The sequence below is a fragment of the Macaca nemestrina genome, chromosome 12, assembly GCF_043159975.1.
Source record: "Macaca nemestrina isolate mMacNem1 chromosome 12, mMacNem.hap1, whole genome shotgun sequence".
Taxonomy (NCBI): Eukaryota; Metazoa; Chordata; class Mammalia; order Primates; family Cercopithecidae; genus Macaca; species Macaca nemestrina.
In genome coordinates, this window is record NC_092136.1 from 31,773,438 (window position 1) to 31,787,455 (window position 14,018).

At 48.6% G+C, this 14,018-nt stretch overlaps 1 protein-coding gene across 1 annotated transcript; it reads left to right on the top strand.

The window, feature by feature from the left end:
- Positions 1 to 1,336: 1,336 nt before the first annotated feature.
- Positions 1,337 to 8,770, top strand: C12H11orf91 (chromosome 12 C11orf91 homolog). Its single transcript, XM_011724033.3, has 2 exons — positions 1,337 to 2,302; positions 3,992 to 8,770. Exons 1-2 carry the CDS (start codon positions 1,792 to 1,794, stop codon positions 4,075 to 4,077), a joined length of 597 nt encoding a protein of 198 aa, XP_011722335.2. The 5' UTR covers positions 1,337 to 1,791; the 3' UTR covers positions 4,078 to 8,770.
- Positions 8,771 to 14,018: the final 5,248 nt, after the last annotated feature.

The window sequence follows — 14,018 nt, forward strand, 5'->3', positions numbered from 1 at the left end:
TTGAGCTTCTGGGGCAGTAAATTATGGGAAGTTAAATATATGGGGGAAACTAATGGAAGATAAGGGTATTTTTATTTTATTTATTTATTTGAGACAGGGCCCTGCCTTGTCACCCAGGCTGAAGTGCAGCGCTCTGATTGTGGCTCATTGCAGCCTCAATTTCAACCTCCTTGGTTCAAGAAATCCTCCACTTCAGCTCCTGAGTGGCTCCAGGCAAATGCCACCACACCTGGTTAATTTTTAAAATTATTTTGTAGAGACAGAATCTCACTCTGTTGCCCCTGGCTGGTCTCAAACTCTTGGCCTCAAGAGATCCCCCTACCTCAGGCTCCCAAAGTGCTGGGATTACAGGCTGGGTGCTGAGCTATCGCACATGGCCTGGTTTAGCCATAGACTGAGGGGAAATACATTATCTTGAGCGCCTCTGCCTAGTGATCACTGGTATGAATAAACAATGATGGGTGGCTGCCAAAGTCAGAGTGCAAATACTCTGTGTGACAACTAAGTGTGGGAAGCTAAGTGTGGGAAGCAAAAGCTTCCCAGTTTCAGACATGCCCCTTAGTAGGGATCGCTGCCTACTGTGTTTGGACAAAGTGTCCAAGTGTTCCACACACACTGTTCTGTCTGATCACAACCCTATGAGGCAGCCTGGTTTTCTTATTTTTATTTTATAGAAAACTTACTTAGAAGTCAAGCAACTTGTCCAAGGCTACCCAGCTTGAATATCTGACTCTCTCCACTTTGCTGCTACACACACACACACACGCAATTTGCACTGTGTGTGCAGATACATATGCATATATGTATTTAACTAGTGAAGCTGATACTGACTCTTTAACTGGCCTCCACCCATCACTATTCATACCAGTGATCATTAGGCAGAGGCTCTCAAGAAAATGTATTAGTTATTTCCCCTCAGTCTATGGCTAATACAGGTTACTCACGTAAATGAGCTGTCATGTCCTTTGGACAAAATATCCAAATCGCTCATAAGCAATAGGTGAGGTATTTGAGGTGGGGTGGACAGGATTTCCTTTTGGTGGTTAGCTGGTTGCCTTTTAGCTCCTGATGATATCTGTGTTTGGAAGAGAATTAAACTTGGAAGAGAATTAAAAAGAAAACACTCCTTCAGATCTATTACAAACCAGATGAGGATCCCCTTTTCTAGAATCTCCCTCAGCACTGCTAAAGTTTGGCAGATACATGGGTTAACTCTAACGGCCATTCCCAATCATATTCTCCTTTGTCTGCCTCCCATAGTAGTGGATGAAAAATCAGACACTCATTTCTCAGACTTCTTTGCTGTGGGCCCGGCCAGTGAGGCAATGAGGTAAGTCTGCTGGTGCAGGGGCCAGGTTTCTAGGAAATACTTTTCTCCCTGATGGGCGAAAGAGAGGAAGCCTGAAGCAAGATTTCTCCCGCAGCTCTGGCTCGCTCCTTGCCCTGGATGAGGGTATGCTGGGATGTGACAACGGGAGCCAGGAGCGTTGCAGAGCCAGAGCGAGGCGGTGGGTGGAGTCGAGGGACCGGAGGCTAGGCGAGGCGAGGCGAGGCCGAGGGCGTGGCTTTCTCACTGCGGGGCTTGGCCTGCCGCCGGTGGGCGGGGCCACGTTCCGGGACGTGGTCGTCCGAGCTTTGGAACCCCGCCTGTTCGGGGCGGGGCTGAGGCGAAAGGGTGGGGCCGCGCTCCGTCGGGGCGGGGCTTGTGGAACCTCGAAACCCCGGCGACTCGGGGCCTGAGCGCGCGTCTCCCGGCGCGGGGTTCCTCCCACGCAGACCCTCATTCAAACGATGCCAAAGGGGCGGCGCGGCAGCCACAGCCCCACCATGAGCCAGCGGTCGGCCCCGCCCCTCTATTTCCCGTCCCTGTACGACCGCGGCATCTCCTCGTCCCCGCTCAGCGACTTCAACATCTGGAAGAAGCTCTTCGTGCCGCTGAAGGCGGGCGGGGCGACAGTGGGCGGGGCGACAGTGGGTGGGGCGGGGGGGGCCCGGTCCCTGCCCCAGGCGCCCCCCGCCCCGGCGCCCCCGCCCCCGCCACCACCCGGCCTGGGTCCCCCCGGCGAGCGCCCCTGGCCCTCGCCCTGGCCCTCTGGCTTGGCCTCCATCCCCTACGAGCCTCTGCGCTTCTTCTACTCGCCGCCGCCGGGGCCTGAGGTGGCTGTCTCGCCCCTGGCCCCCCGCCCCTCGACCCCCAGGCTCGCCTCTGCCTCCCACCCCGAGGAACTGTGCGAGCTGGAGATCCGGATTAAGGAGCTGGAGCTGCTCACCATCACTGGGGACGGCTTCGACTCCCAGCGCTGTGCGTGACCTCGCCGGGGCCACCGAGCCCAGCCTTAGCCTTGCCCTGGCTCCCTCCTTGGCTCCGTGCCCCGCCCCGAAATGTAGCCCTGGTTTTACTCCAGCCCCCAGTACTCCCAGATCCAAAATCTATTCCCTAGCACCCAGACTCCCTTATCCTGGACTTCAACCGACTCCTCCAACCACAGATATGAACTTCATGAGCCCTTTAGTCCCAAACTCCATCCTGCCTCCATCCTAAACCCTTTGGGTAATCTGGACTCTGAGCCTCCACACCTGGAACTCCATCCACCACCACCCCATCCTGAACTTTAATCCTCCTGCTCAGTCATCCCCCTACCCTGTACTCTGGAGCTCCACCCACCACAGACAGTCCCTAAGCTTTAATATTCGGTCTTAAACCAGGGCTCTCCATGGGGGAAGGTGAAGTAGGTGACAGTCAGTTGGAGTATCTTAAGGAGGAGGTGGGAGTTGTGCAAGAGACCCAAGGCCATTTCCTGGACAGCTTTGGGACACCACTTCTCAATGCTGGAGGGCAGCCCCCTCGGACTCCGTGGGCTTGGCGCCAGTAGTTCTCTCACCAGATCCTGGGCTGACATCTGGTCTTAGGTCTGAAGTCTTAGGGCTCTGGACCAGGGAAGACCAGGTGTGTTGATGCGGGCAGGATCCCTTAGCCTATGAGCTGAATGACTCCTCCCTGTTGGAGGGTAAAGTTGTTAAATGCATTGTGCTCTAAGAAGGACCTATTGCAAAGTAGAACTTTCAGTAGCGGTAGGTTGTCCTGCAGACTTTGTCTTTCCCATCACTTGTTTTGACTAAGGCTTGACCACTGGAGGAGGGCAGATAGTTCTAAAAAGATCATTCCAACTATTGTATATAACGGCTTAAGTTGGCTTCCCCTGCCACACAGAGGAGGGAAGTATGAAATAACCTAAATGCTTAGGTCCATGTGGCCATGGAAATGGTGTTCAGTTCATCGGACACACTGTAATGCACCCTTTCTCATAGCCATGGAAGGAAAACTGTCCCTAGAAAAACTGGGCTTTGCTAAGGCCTGGATTTCTTAACTATGAATACATAGATAATACTATGTATTTGTAATACATAGTATCGTAACGGACTACATAGTTAAGAAATCCAGGGGCCGGGTGTGGTGGCTGGCACCTGTAATCTCAACACCTTGGGGGGTCAATGCGTGCAGATCATTTGAGGTCAGGAGCTGGAGACCACCCTGACCGACATGGTAAAACCCTGTGTCTACTAAAATACAAAAATGAACCAGGCTTGGTGGCACGCACCTGTAATCTCATCTACTGGAGAGGATGAGGCAGGAGAATCGCTTGAACCCAGGAGGTGGAGGCTGCAGTGAGCCAAGATTGTGCCACTGCACTCCAGCCTGGGTGAAAGAGCAAGACTTCCTCTCAAAAGAAGAAGAAGAAATCCAGGACTTAGCAACTCTGACTGTAAAAACACATGTAACTGGATGTGTTGCATGTACAGTCAGAAGCAGTTACGTGTTTTTACAGTCAGAGTTTTCGGTTTTTTGTTTTTTTTCTCTCCCATCTTGGATCACAAATGGGGTTTTAAGTTAGAGGAAGCACCGTTGCTTCCCAGGAGTTTGCTTTGGAAGTGTTAGGAAAAGCCCTTACGTCTTTTCTATTACGGCTAAGTTTGTTTTGCTCTCCTGCAGATACATTCCTGAAGGCGCTAAAAGACGAAAAGTTACAAGGACTGAAGACCAGGCAACCTGGAAAGAAGTCAGCCTCTCTCTCCTGAGGAGCTGCCCACCAGAGCTTGGGCAGCCACCTCCTTAGGTGTTAGTGCTTAGATAATGTGTCCCATTTGTTGTCATTTCAAAGATGGTTATTTTCTGTTCTGTATTTACCGCTGTTCTTGTTGCTACCAGCATGTACTTCACATACAGTGCCCGCTTTGCGTGGTAAATCTCATGGTCTCTCCTCTCTATGTGCTGCTGAGTGAGCTCTCTCATGATGTCTAGAAGCTGCTGCCCAGCCAGCATTCAAGGTCTCCCGAGAGAGCGGGGAGGGAACCCCCAACACTGTCATAGTCATGCAAACCAGAACGACAGATTATCAGGAAGGAATTGGCAGAAACCAAGAGCAATATATATATTGGTTCTACTGCTGTGTCTCTGCTCACAAAGGTTCTTTGAGGACTAGAATAGTGGGGGTTTGGTGTGTGGGAGTGTGTTTTTTTTCCCAAACATATTTACTCCTTGGAAGTGTTTGGTGTTTTGATCTTGTTTTTTTTTTTTTTTTTTTTTTTTTAATGTTTTTTGGACCGCAAACTCTCTGATAATCTTATCAAAGCCCTGGCCCTTCCTAGAAATTCATATATTCAAGAAATATTTATTGAGTGCTAATTTTGTGGCTAGGCACTTGGGATTGGGGATGGGGGAGAGACAGACAATAAATATTATAAATAAGCAAATCATAATATGGTATCATAGAAGATGACATGCTAAGGGGGAAAAAAAGCAGAGTAAGGATTGCTAGGGCGGGTCAGAGGAAGGCAGGGCAGAATTTCACATGGGATTTCTTGAAGACGTTGAGGGTCATAGCTATGTGGCACCCTAGGGAATGTTCCAGGCAGAAGGGCCAGTGCAAAGACTGCTCCAAAGATGGGAGTATGGTAGCATTTTTGAGAACCAGCAAACAGTCCAGATGGCTGCAGCAGGAGGAGTGAGGGGAGAGTGGTAGGGATGAATACAGAGGGGGGCCATTTGTGTAGAGCCTTATAGTCATGGTAGGGACTCTGGGCTTTACTCCAAGTGGAACAGAGTCATTAGCCTTCTGGGGAGTGACAGGATCTGACTTGTGTTGCTGTGATATGAATAGACTACAAGGGTGCAAGCAAGGAGGCAGGGAGAACAGTCAGGAGGCTGTAGTAATTAATATTCCAGCTAAAAAGACCATGCCGAGCCCAGCGTGGTGGTGCACACCTGTAGTCCCAGCTACTCAGGAGGCTGGGGTGGGAAGGATTGCTTGACCCCCAAGTGTTTAAAGTTACAGTGAGCTATGACCATGTCACTGGCATGCCAGCCTGGGCAACAGAGCAAAACCCTGTCTCTAAAAATTAACCAAGTAAAAGATCATGTGGGTAGCAGTGGGTGTAGTGAGAAGTATCAGGCAATTGAAGCACAGAGTGGTAATCTAAGCTAGGAGAACACAGGTGGAATAGGTTTGGTGAGAAGGAGGAGCACAGGTGGAATGGTTCTGAGGAGACAATCAGCAGTTTTGTTTGGGATATGTGAAGTTTTTGGTGTCTTGTAGACCTCCTGGTGGAGTAGCTGTGTAGCAGGGGCCCATGTAAGCCTGGAGTTCAGGAGAAAGCCTGGGCTGGAGGTATACGTTGGGAAGTTGCTGACAGGTAGGTTTATTTAAAAAATGAAGTCAAATGAAATCACCGAAGGAGTGAGGGTAGGGAGAAAGATAACTATATATTGAGCGTGGAGGCACTCTCACTTAAGAAGATGGGGAGAACAAGAGGAACCTGCAAAGGGGAATGAAAAGGAGCGGAATCAGGTGTCTTGACAGCCAAAGGAGGACGTGGTTGCCTCTGACAGACGGTGCCGACAGACAGGCCAAGTAAGGTGAGCCTGAGAATTTGCCCTTGGATTTTGCAACATGTTACTACTGATCTTGCCAGAGCAGTTTTGGTTGAGTGACAGGGTTAAAGCCTGACTGGAGTGGTTTTAAGAGTGAATGAAAGATGATTTGGAGACAATGAGTGTAGCTCTTTAGAGGAATTTAGCTGCAGAAGATCACAGAGAACTAGAGCAGTACCTGGTAGGGCAAGTGGGGATAAGAGAAGGTTTTTATTAAGATGGGAGAAATAACCATGGCCTGGTAGAGAGAAAAAGTGATGATGTAGAAGAGATCTGGGAAATTGCTGGAATGGTGTCCTTGAGTGGTCAAGAGAGGTGGGGTCTTAGTCTGTTTTGTGCTGCTATAACTCCACAGACTGGAGTATCTATAAAGAACAGAAATTTATTCTCACAGTTCTGGAGGCAGGTAAGGTGGAGATTAAGGCACCAACAGTTTGGATCGTGATGTCTCTGCTTCCAAGATGACGCCTTGAATGCTATGTCTTCCAGAGGGGAGGAACAGTTAGCTCTGTCTTCTCATGGCAGAAGAGCAGGAGAGAAGAGGGAACCCACTCCAGCAAGCACTTTTTTATTTTTTTCTTTTTCTTTTTTTTGAGACGGAGTCTCACTCTGTTGCCCAGGCTGGAGTGCAATGGCACAATCTCGGCTCACTGCAAGTTTGCACTTTTAATAGTGGCATTAACTCATTCATGAGGGCTCTGCCTAGATTCTAAACACCTCTTCTTAGGTCTCTCGTCCCGATACTGTAAGTTCCCGAAGCATGCATTTTGGAGGGGACAAAAACATTCAAACCACAGCAGGAGGGATCTAGTTTACAGTAAAGAGATTGGCTTTTGAGGGGAGCAGAGATGGTTCAGTTGTAGTAATTGGAGTTACATCTGTGGCATGGGGGTGCAGATCCTGGTAGATGGTTAAACGGGGAGGTGGGAACCCTAGAAGTTGCGTACACATGCACAAAAGTTTGTCCAGCCACCTCTGTCTTGAGGACACAGAGGCACATGCCTACAAGGCCAGGCTGGAAACCCTGGAACTGCACCCAGGAAACCAGGTGGAAACTGACAAGCCACAGAGCTCGTGCTCCCACTACAGGGGCAGTGGACACCCAGCTCCAGCTGCTTGTTGCCAGGGCAGGAGTGTGGGCACAGGGCCAGGTGAAAGCTGCTGGTTTCTAAATCTCAGCAATGAATTCAAATGTTTCCAAAACACTGTGCAGGCTAAGTAAAATAAAGGTGGAAAGTCCCCCAGACATGGTAACCTCTGCTCTACACACAGAAACCCTACTCCAGGCAGAGATTTCAGGCCCTTTTGGAATCCAGATATTCCAGGTCTCTTCTCCCTAGGAAGAAGCCAGATTTGAGCCCTAGGCTGGTTGCTACCAGAGAAGCTCCTTTGTTCTCCCAGAAAACTTCAGGCTGGCCAGGCCAGAGGGCGGTGAAGGGGGTGGGATGCAGGTGGAGAATCTTAATAAGAATAAATGGGAACAAACCAGGCATCAGGAAAACCAAGTGCAGAGCTCAGCAGGAGACAGAGATGTCTGGCATGGCCTCCTTTCTTTCCCCAGAGTCCCAATAGGTCCTCCCCAGGCCATGTTCCTTAAAAGTGCCCACCTGCTACATGCAAACTGTGTGCTGGGCACTAAGGGAGTCAGTGGAGTTGAATAATTCTCACTGCCAGCTGGTGAAATAGATACTGTTCTTGGCATGTTTTTACAAATGAGGAAGCAGAGGCTCAAAGAGGGAAAATGGCTTACCCACAGGCACATGGCTAGGATGTGGCAGGGCCGGGTTTAGAACTCAGGTCTGTCAAGGCTACTCCAAGCTCTCCTTCCACAGTCAGGCGCAGATACAGGAGAAGCTCGAGGCGAGTCATAAAAAAGAAGCATCTGGCATTTCTTCCAGGAACTCTCAGACCCTTGCAGCCCTCAGGTGTCCTCTTGATGCTCTTAGAATGGTGGGTGGCAGGGCAGACAATTAGGGATGATGACGCAACACTTGCTTGACCCTGACCCCTCAGTGCTCACACACACACCTGTCGGGGGGCACCTGCAGTAGGTATGGTCTCCTGTCCTGAATCCCCTGTGGCAGCTGAGACCCAGTCTTCCTGAGATGGCTGCACCAGGCTTCCACCACTAGACACTAGTCCCACCAACCAACTTTCTCATTTCCTGCAGACCCAAGCCAGAGAAGATATATAGGTTCATATCTCAAGTACTGACTCCCATCTGCACTTGGGAGCTCTTGTGGAGAACTGGAGGCCTTAAGTGGACTCAATGGAAACCAGTACCATCATGGGGGTATGGGGGCCTATGTGCCATTCCTGTGGTACGAGTCCTTTTAATCCAGGTTTAGCTTCTGGGTCTCCACTTATAGAGAGAAAAATCTGGAAAAGAACAAAGAACAGTTCACAATACAGTAAGGGAAATATAATCAAAATAGTTTCACTTAGGATGAGTAAGTTTTGGAGCTCTACCTGCAGCATGATGAATATAGTTAATAATTGTTGTATATTTTTAAAAAGCAGTGTAATAGGCCAGGCGCGGTGGCTCACGCCTGTAATCCCAGAACTTTAGGAGGCCGAGGCAGGCGGATCACGAGGTCAGGAGATCGAGACCATCCTGGCTAACACGGTGAAACCCCGTCTCTACTAAAAATACAAAAAAATTAGCCGGGTGTGGTGGCGGGCACCTGTGGTCCCAGCTACTCAGGAGGCTGAGGCAGGAGAATGGAGTGAACCCGGGAGGCGGAGCTTGCAGTGAGCCGAGATTGTGCCACTGCACTCCAGCCTGGGTGACAGGGTGAGACTCTGTCTCAAAAAAAAAAAAAAAAAAAAAAAAAGCAATAATAGTCATCAACACTTACTGGCAGTTTGTAGGTATCACACATTATATTAGGTTTTTTACATGGACTGTGTCACTCCATCCTTATTATGACCTTTCGAGGTGGGGACTGCTATCCTCATTTTACAGGTGACCAACATGGAGGCACAAAGATGTAAAGTAATGTGAGTCTGGTATTGCAGCTAGTAAATAGGAGAGGTAGAATTCAAACTCGGGGCTGACTCCAGAGCCTGTGTTCTGGTCCGCTGGGCCAACAAAACCTCCTGTGAACATAATGAACGGAGCAGTGTGGGGAGTACAGAGGGAGGTCTGCCAGGTTCCTGCAGTAAATGCATGGCACACCCAAATTGGCTAATTTGAAGAGCGTTTAATAAAGGGATTATGCTATAAACTGAATGTTTCTATCCTTCCAAAATTCATATGTTGAAACCTAATCCCCTGTGCAATAGTATTAGGAGGTGGGAGGTTTGAGAGGTGATTAGGTTATGAGGGGGGAGGGTGGAATGAGATTAGTGCCTTTATAAAAGCGGTCCAGCAAGCTTATTAACCGCTCCTACCTTCTATGAACTAGGAAGCTGGTCCTTACCAGCCACCAAATCTGCTGGCATATTGATCTCAGACTTCTCAGCATCCAAAACTATTAGAAATAAATTCCTATTGTTTAGAAGCCACCTGGTCTATGGTATTTTGTTATATCAGTCTGAATGGACTAAGACACAGTGTTTACAAAGATGTGGGCAGTGAATGCGGATTATTACCTGCAGAGCTGTTGCTAACCCTAGGCAGGTAGGTGTGAGAGGAGGGAGTGGTTGCCAGAACCTGAGAACAGAGAGGGCTGTGTGGAAAGGGTCCTTTGGAGGTATGACCCTTGTCTGGGGCCACAGGTAGCCCACAGTGACCCTGCAGAGGGGGAGCCCCTGCAGGGAGGGAGCCCCTGCAAGAGACAGATGGGGAGGACAGTGAGGTCAGGGTCTTTCAATAATGTAAATACTTGTAGGGGATGGTTTTGGTGCTGGCTAGGTTGCTTCCCCCAACTTGGCAAGAGAGAATGGGGTTGATAGTTGGTAGTATTACAGCCGAGGTCCCAGAAATGCCCACACTCAGCCCTGCCACCTCCCCACTCACCCCATGGCTTGGCCTAACCTTAGGCACAGGTCCTGTTACCACCGGTTGGTGGGATGTAATTGTCATGTAATTGACAGCCCCTCAGAACAAAATGAAACAAAGAAGCTGTTCCTCAAAGAAAAGGGCACTTGGCAGAGGAAAGCAATAGAGAGCTTGATTGAGAGAACACCACATGCAAGGAATAATAGATAAATGCAGTGGTGTGCCAGAGCCAGTTTTATGGGCTCACGAGAACTAATTGCCAAATTTTCAGGAATGTTATGAGCTGGTTAATAAATACAGTGATTATTAAAAATTAAACCATATCAACTTTTAATTAAATCATTTAAAATGAAGGTAACAAATATTCATAATTCATCACTTCCTAATTATTTTGCTACAGTTTTCTATCATCTGTACTCCTAAGCTCATTCATGCCTATTGTGTCTGTGTGGTCGAAATACTACATAATGGTGTGTGAATGTGCATATCTTCTGAATGATGTCATGTGGGTTTGTTGAAATTGGCCACGGTAAGTGTATTTACAACAAGGAAATTGGCAAATGTACAAATCAGGGTTGGCTCCCTCGGACCTCCACTGAGAAGAGTTGGTTAAGAAGGGTTTACTAGACACCAACAGCTAACTGAAAAATGAAAGCACCACTTTATTTATAGCTGAGCTAGAAGGAAAGCTGTTTTGGAGCATTCAAAGCTGGGATGATGGTTTAAATGAAGCTCACTGCTTCTTCTGGCTTGATTTGCCCACTCAGTGCCAGACAGGAAAGAGATAGACAAGAGAAGAGCCTCATTCACCCGTCCATGGAGGCAGGCTTGTCCTGGGTCTGACTATTGCATGACTCCTGGGCTCAAGCAATTCTCCTGCCTTGGCCTCCCAAAGCACTGGGATTATAGGTGTGAGCCACTGCACCTGGCCCCCATTTACTGACCTTTAAGATGTAGTAAGGCCTCCAGACCTTACTACATACTTTAGACCTTCAGGGAAGAAGGAAAGCCCAATGTGCTGACTTTATATTTTTTTCTTTTTAATGCTTTTTAGACAGAGTCTCGTTCTGTCACCCAGGCTGGAGTGCAGTGGTGTGATCTTAGCTCACTGCAGTCTCAAACTCCTGGGCTCAAGTGATCCTCCCACCTCAGCTTCCCAAGTAGCCAGGACTTACAGGTGTATGCCACCACATTTGGCTAATCTTTAAATTCTTTTGTAGAGGCAGGGGTCTCATTTTGTTGCCAGGCTGGTTTTGTACTCCTGGGCTAAAGCAATCCTCCTGCCTTGGCCTCCCAAAGCACTGGGATTACAGGTGTGAGCCACTGCACCTGGCCCCCATTTACTGATCTTTGAGATGTAGTAAACCTATCCACTGGGAAAGTGGGGTCAAAGGAATTGTCCTGGACTCTGGCCAATCAGATCAATTAGCAGTCTTTACTTTCAATAAACTAGGGTAGAGGGAAAGCTGAGGTAGAAGCCTGTAGATGGAGGCTGAAGGTCTTCTCCTGCAGTGGTAACTCTTTGGGCAAGATGAAACACGAAACCTGATACAACCGGTAACCAGCTCTTTATATCATGATCCCTTCGTCATAAGCTTATTAGTCCTGAGAGAAATATAGGCTTCAAGTGTGATGGGAAGACCTCCTACTACCTTATCCAAGTCACCTGTGCCCACCCTCTGCCAAAGCGGTCAGGCAGGGTTCAGTGGAAGTCAGTTGGGAACAGAAGGAAGAGACATTTAATTACTGCTTTACAGCTTTTGGTCTCACTGGAGGTAAATACCTTGTTGGTGCCTCAGGGAATATTGGCCTTTTGCTTTCAACTGTGCCCTGATTCTGACATTAACCAGATCTGTGACTTTGGGAAAGTTGCCCAGCCTCTCTCAGCCTCTTTCCACATCAGGCAAATGGAGATGCCGCTTTCACAGGATGGGGGCTGAGAGTGGGGAAAACAACAACAACAAAATGACAGATGTGAAACTGCCCCAAACTGGGAGTCATTTTAATATTATTTTCCCGTTTGTGTAGTATACAGCCCTCATTGTTGAGCCACTAGTGTTGGAAGTGGTGGTGGGAGGGAGGCCGGGTCCACAGGGAGGGAGAAGCATTCAATGTGCAGGCCCTGGAGCTCAGCCCCATAAGCAGTGACAAAGGGCATGAATGTAGCTGGGAAGCAGTTTGGGGAAGAGGGTGACTGTTTTCTAGAAAGGGCCAACCACATTCCTCCCAGGCAGAATCACATGGCCCACACCCAACAGACAACGCCAAGGGCATGGCCTCTCTGTAGGCAGTGCCCAAAAGGAAGGGCGGATGGTCACCGCCCAAACCTGTCATTCTATCCACACGAGCATGAGCACATCCGAGAAGGTTTTTGTGCAGCAGCTGCCGGGAAAGTGACTAATTAGTGATAACCTGCATTTATCAGGCTACCCACCTAGCAGAAATGTTGTGATTCATGAGGACATTCTGTTTCTGAGTAAAGATTCTTATCATAATTTCCTTAAACCGTTGACATAGTGGTTAATGTATGCCCTACTGACATGGAAAAGGATGCTGTTTTCCTTCTGAATCACGAAGTTTTGCTGATTTGTTTCTGAATCATGAAACTTTGCTGTCTTGCCCATAGACATTTTAGCCTGTAGGTTGTCATCTGTAGCCAGTGCCTGTGATCTCTGTATTATACCTTCCAATAACAAAAGGACAACTCTTTGTATGAAGAGTCCTCCTCCCTTCTTCTAAACCTTCCCATAAAAGCTTTCTAACTTGTAACAGACTCTAGGACACTCCCAGCTTTGTTGGTGCGTCTTCCTGGGTCGATCCTCACATTTGGCTTCCAATAAACATTTATCAAGTTATTTCTGGTGTAACAGCTGTAATTTCAGCTGACAATAGGAATCCAGAAAATCTGTGATGCAAAGCTGAAATATCACCTATTCCAGGTGCTCTTTGGTTTTGGGGGGAAACAGAAGGCCACTCAAACTGACTTATTTGAGTAAAGAGAGTGACTGGCAATGGGCTTCTTGGATTACAAGCAACAGAAGCCTAAACTAAGGGAAATTTTAAAAGGCATCATCCCAACAAGGAAAGCAAAGGAATGAGGTGCTGCCATTGGACAACTCAGCTCCAGCTACCAGTTCTTAGAGAGAAAATGTGATTGGCCCAGCTTGGGCTACATTTCCATCTCTGTCCATGTTGGGGAGGAGGTGGCCAGGGTCCTGTGGTTGCATCCCCACCAGAACCACTTGGAACTGTGGAGCAGCTGCTTCCCAAAAGAAGGGCTCTGGCTGCCAAAGATACATGGCCCCATCATGGGCCTCGTGCGATTGGTACCAAGGCCTGGAAGCCACCAGGAGCCCAGGCAGCTCCCCTCCCATATCTTTTTCACTGCATCCTCCTGCTTTTTGCAGTCTGCTTCCTTCCAACTTAGCTCCCAGGGAACTCACAAGAGTGGCATCAGGCTCCAAGTACACATGATCGTGAGCAGGCTGCTCTCCATCTCTCATATTTTCTTTCCAAGAAATGGTAGTTGGAGCTGAGTTGTCCAGTGGCACACCTCATTCCCTTCCTTCTAAATGTTCGGACAACACCTTTCTTAGTTTACCTTAGTTTAGTTTCTATTGCTCATAATCAAAGATGCCCATTGCCAGTCACACTGTTTACTTAAGTAAGCCAGGAGGAATGGCAGGATGTGGCTAAATATGCCCAGTTTATTCTCCAAATTATGAATCACAAGTCCCCATCAATTGCTGGGCATTGGGCAGGTAAAGAGGCAGAAAGAGGCCAGGAGTGCCATAGTGCTCTTGGAAGGAAGCAGAAGGGAAGTGCTCCTCTCCCAACAGCATGGATGTCACTTCCTCCAGGAAGCCTTCCCTGATTCCAAGCCCCAGTCTGGGTTATGTGTCCCTTCTCTGAGCTCCCTTTGTACTCTGGGCATCCCCTTTCCTGGGACTTACTACCTGGATTATGATAGCCCATCAGTATGTCTCCCTAGCTCGACTGTGATCTTCTTGACAGCAGGGCCTGTGTTGTCATCATTGTCATCCTGAGCACAGGGTTTTGCACAAAGTGGACACTCCATGTGCTTAAGGAGCACATTGCTGCCTGTGGATGGAGGGGGAAATGCAGTCCCAGTCTTATGGTTTGGCT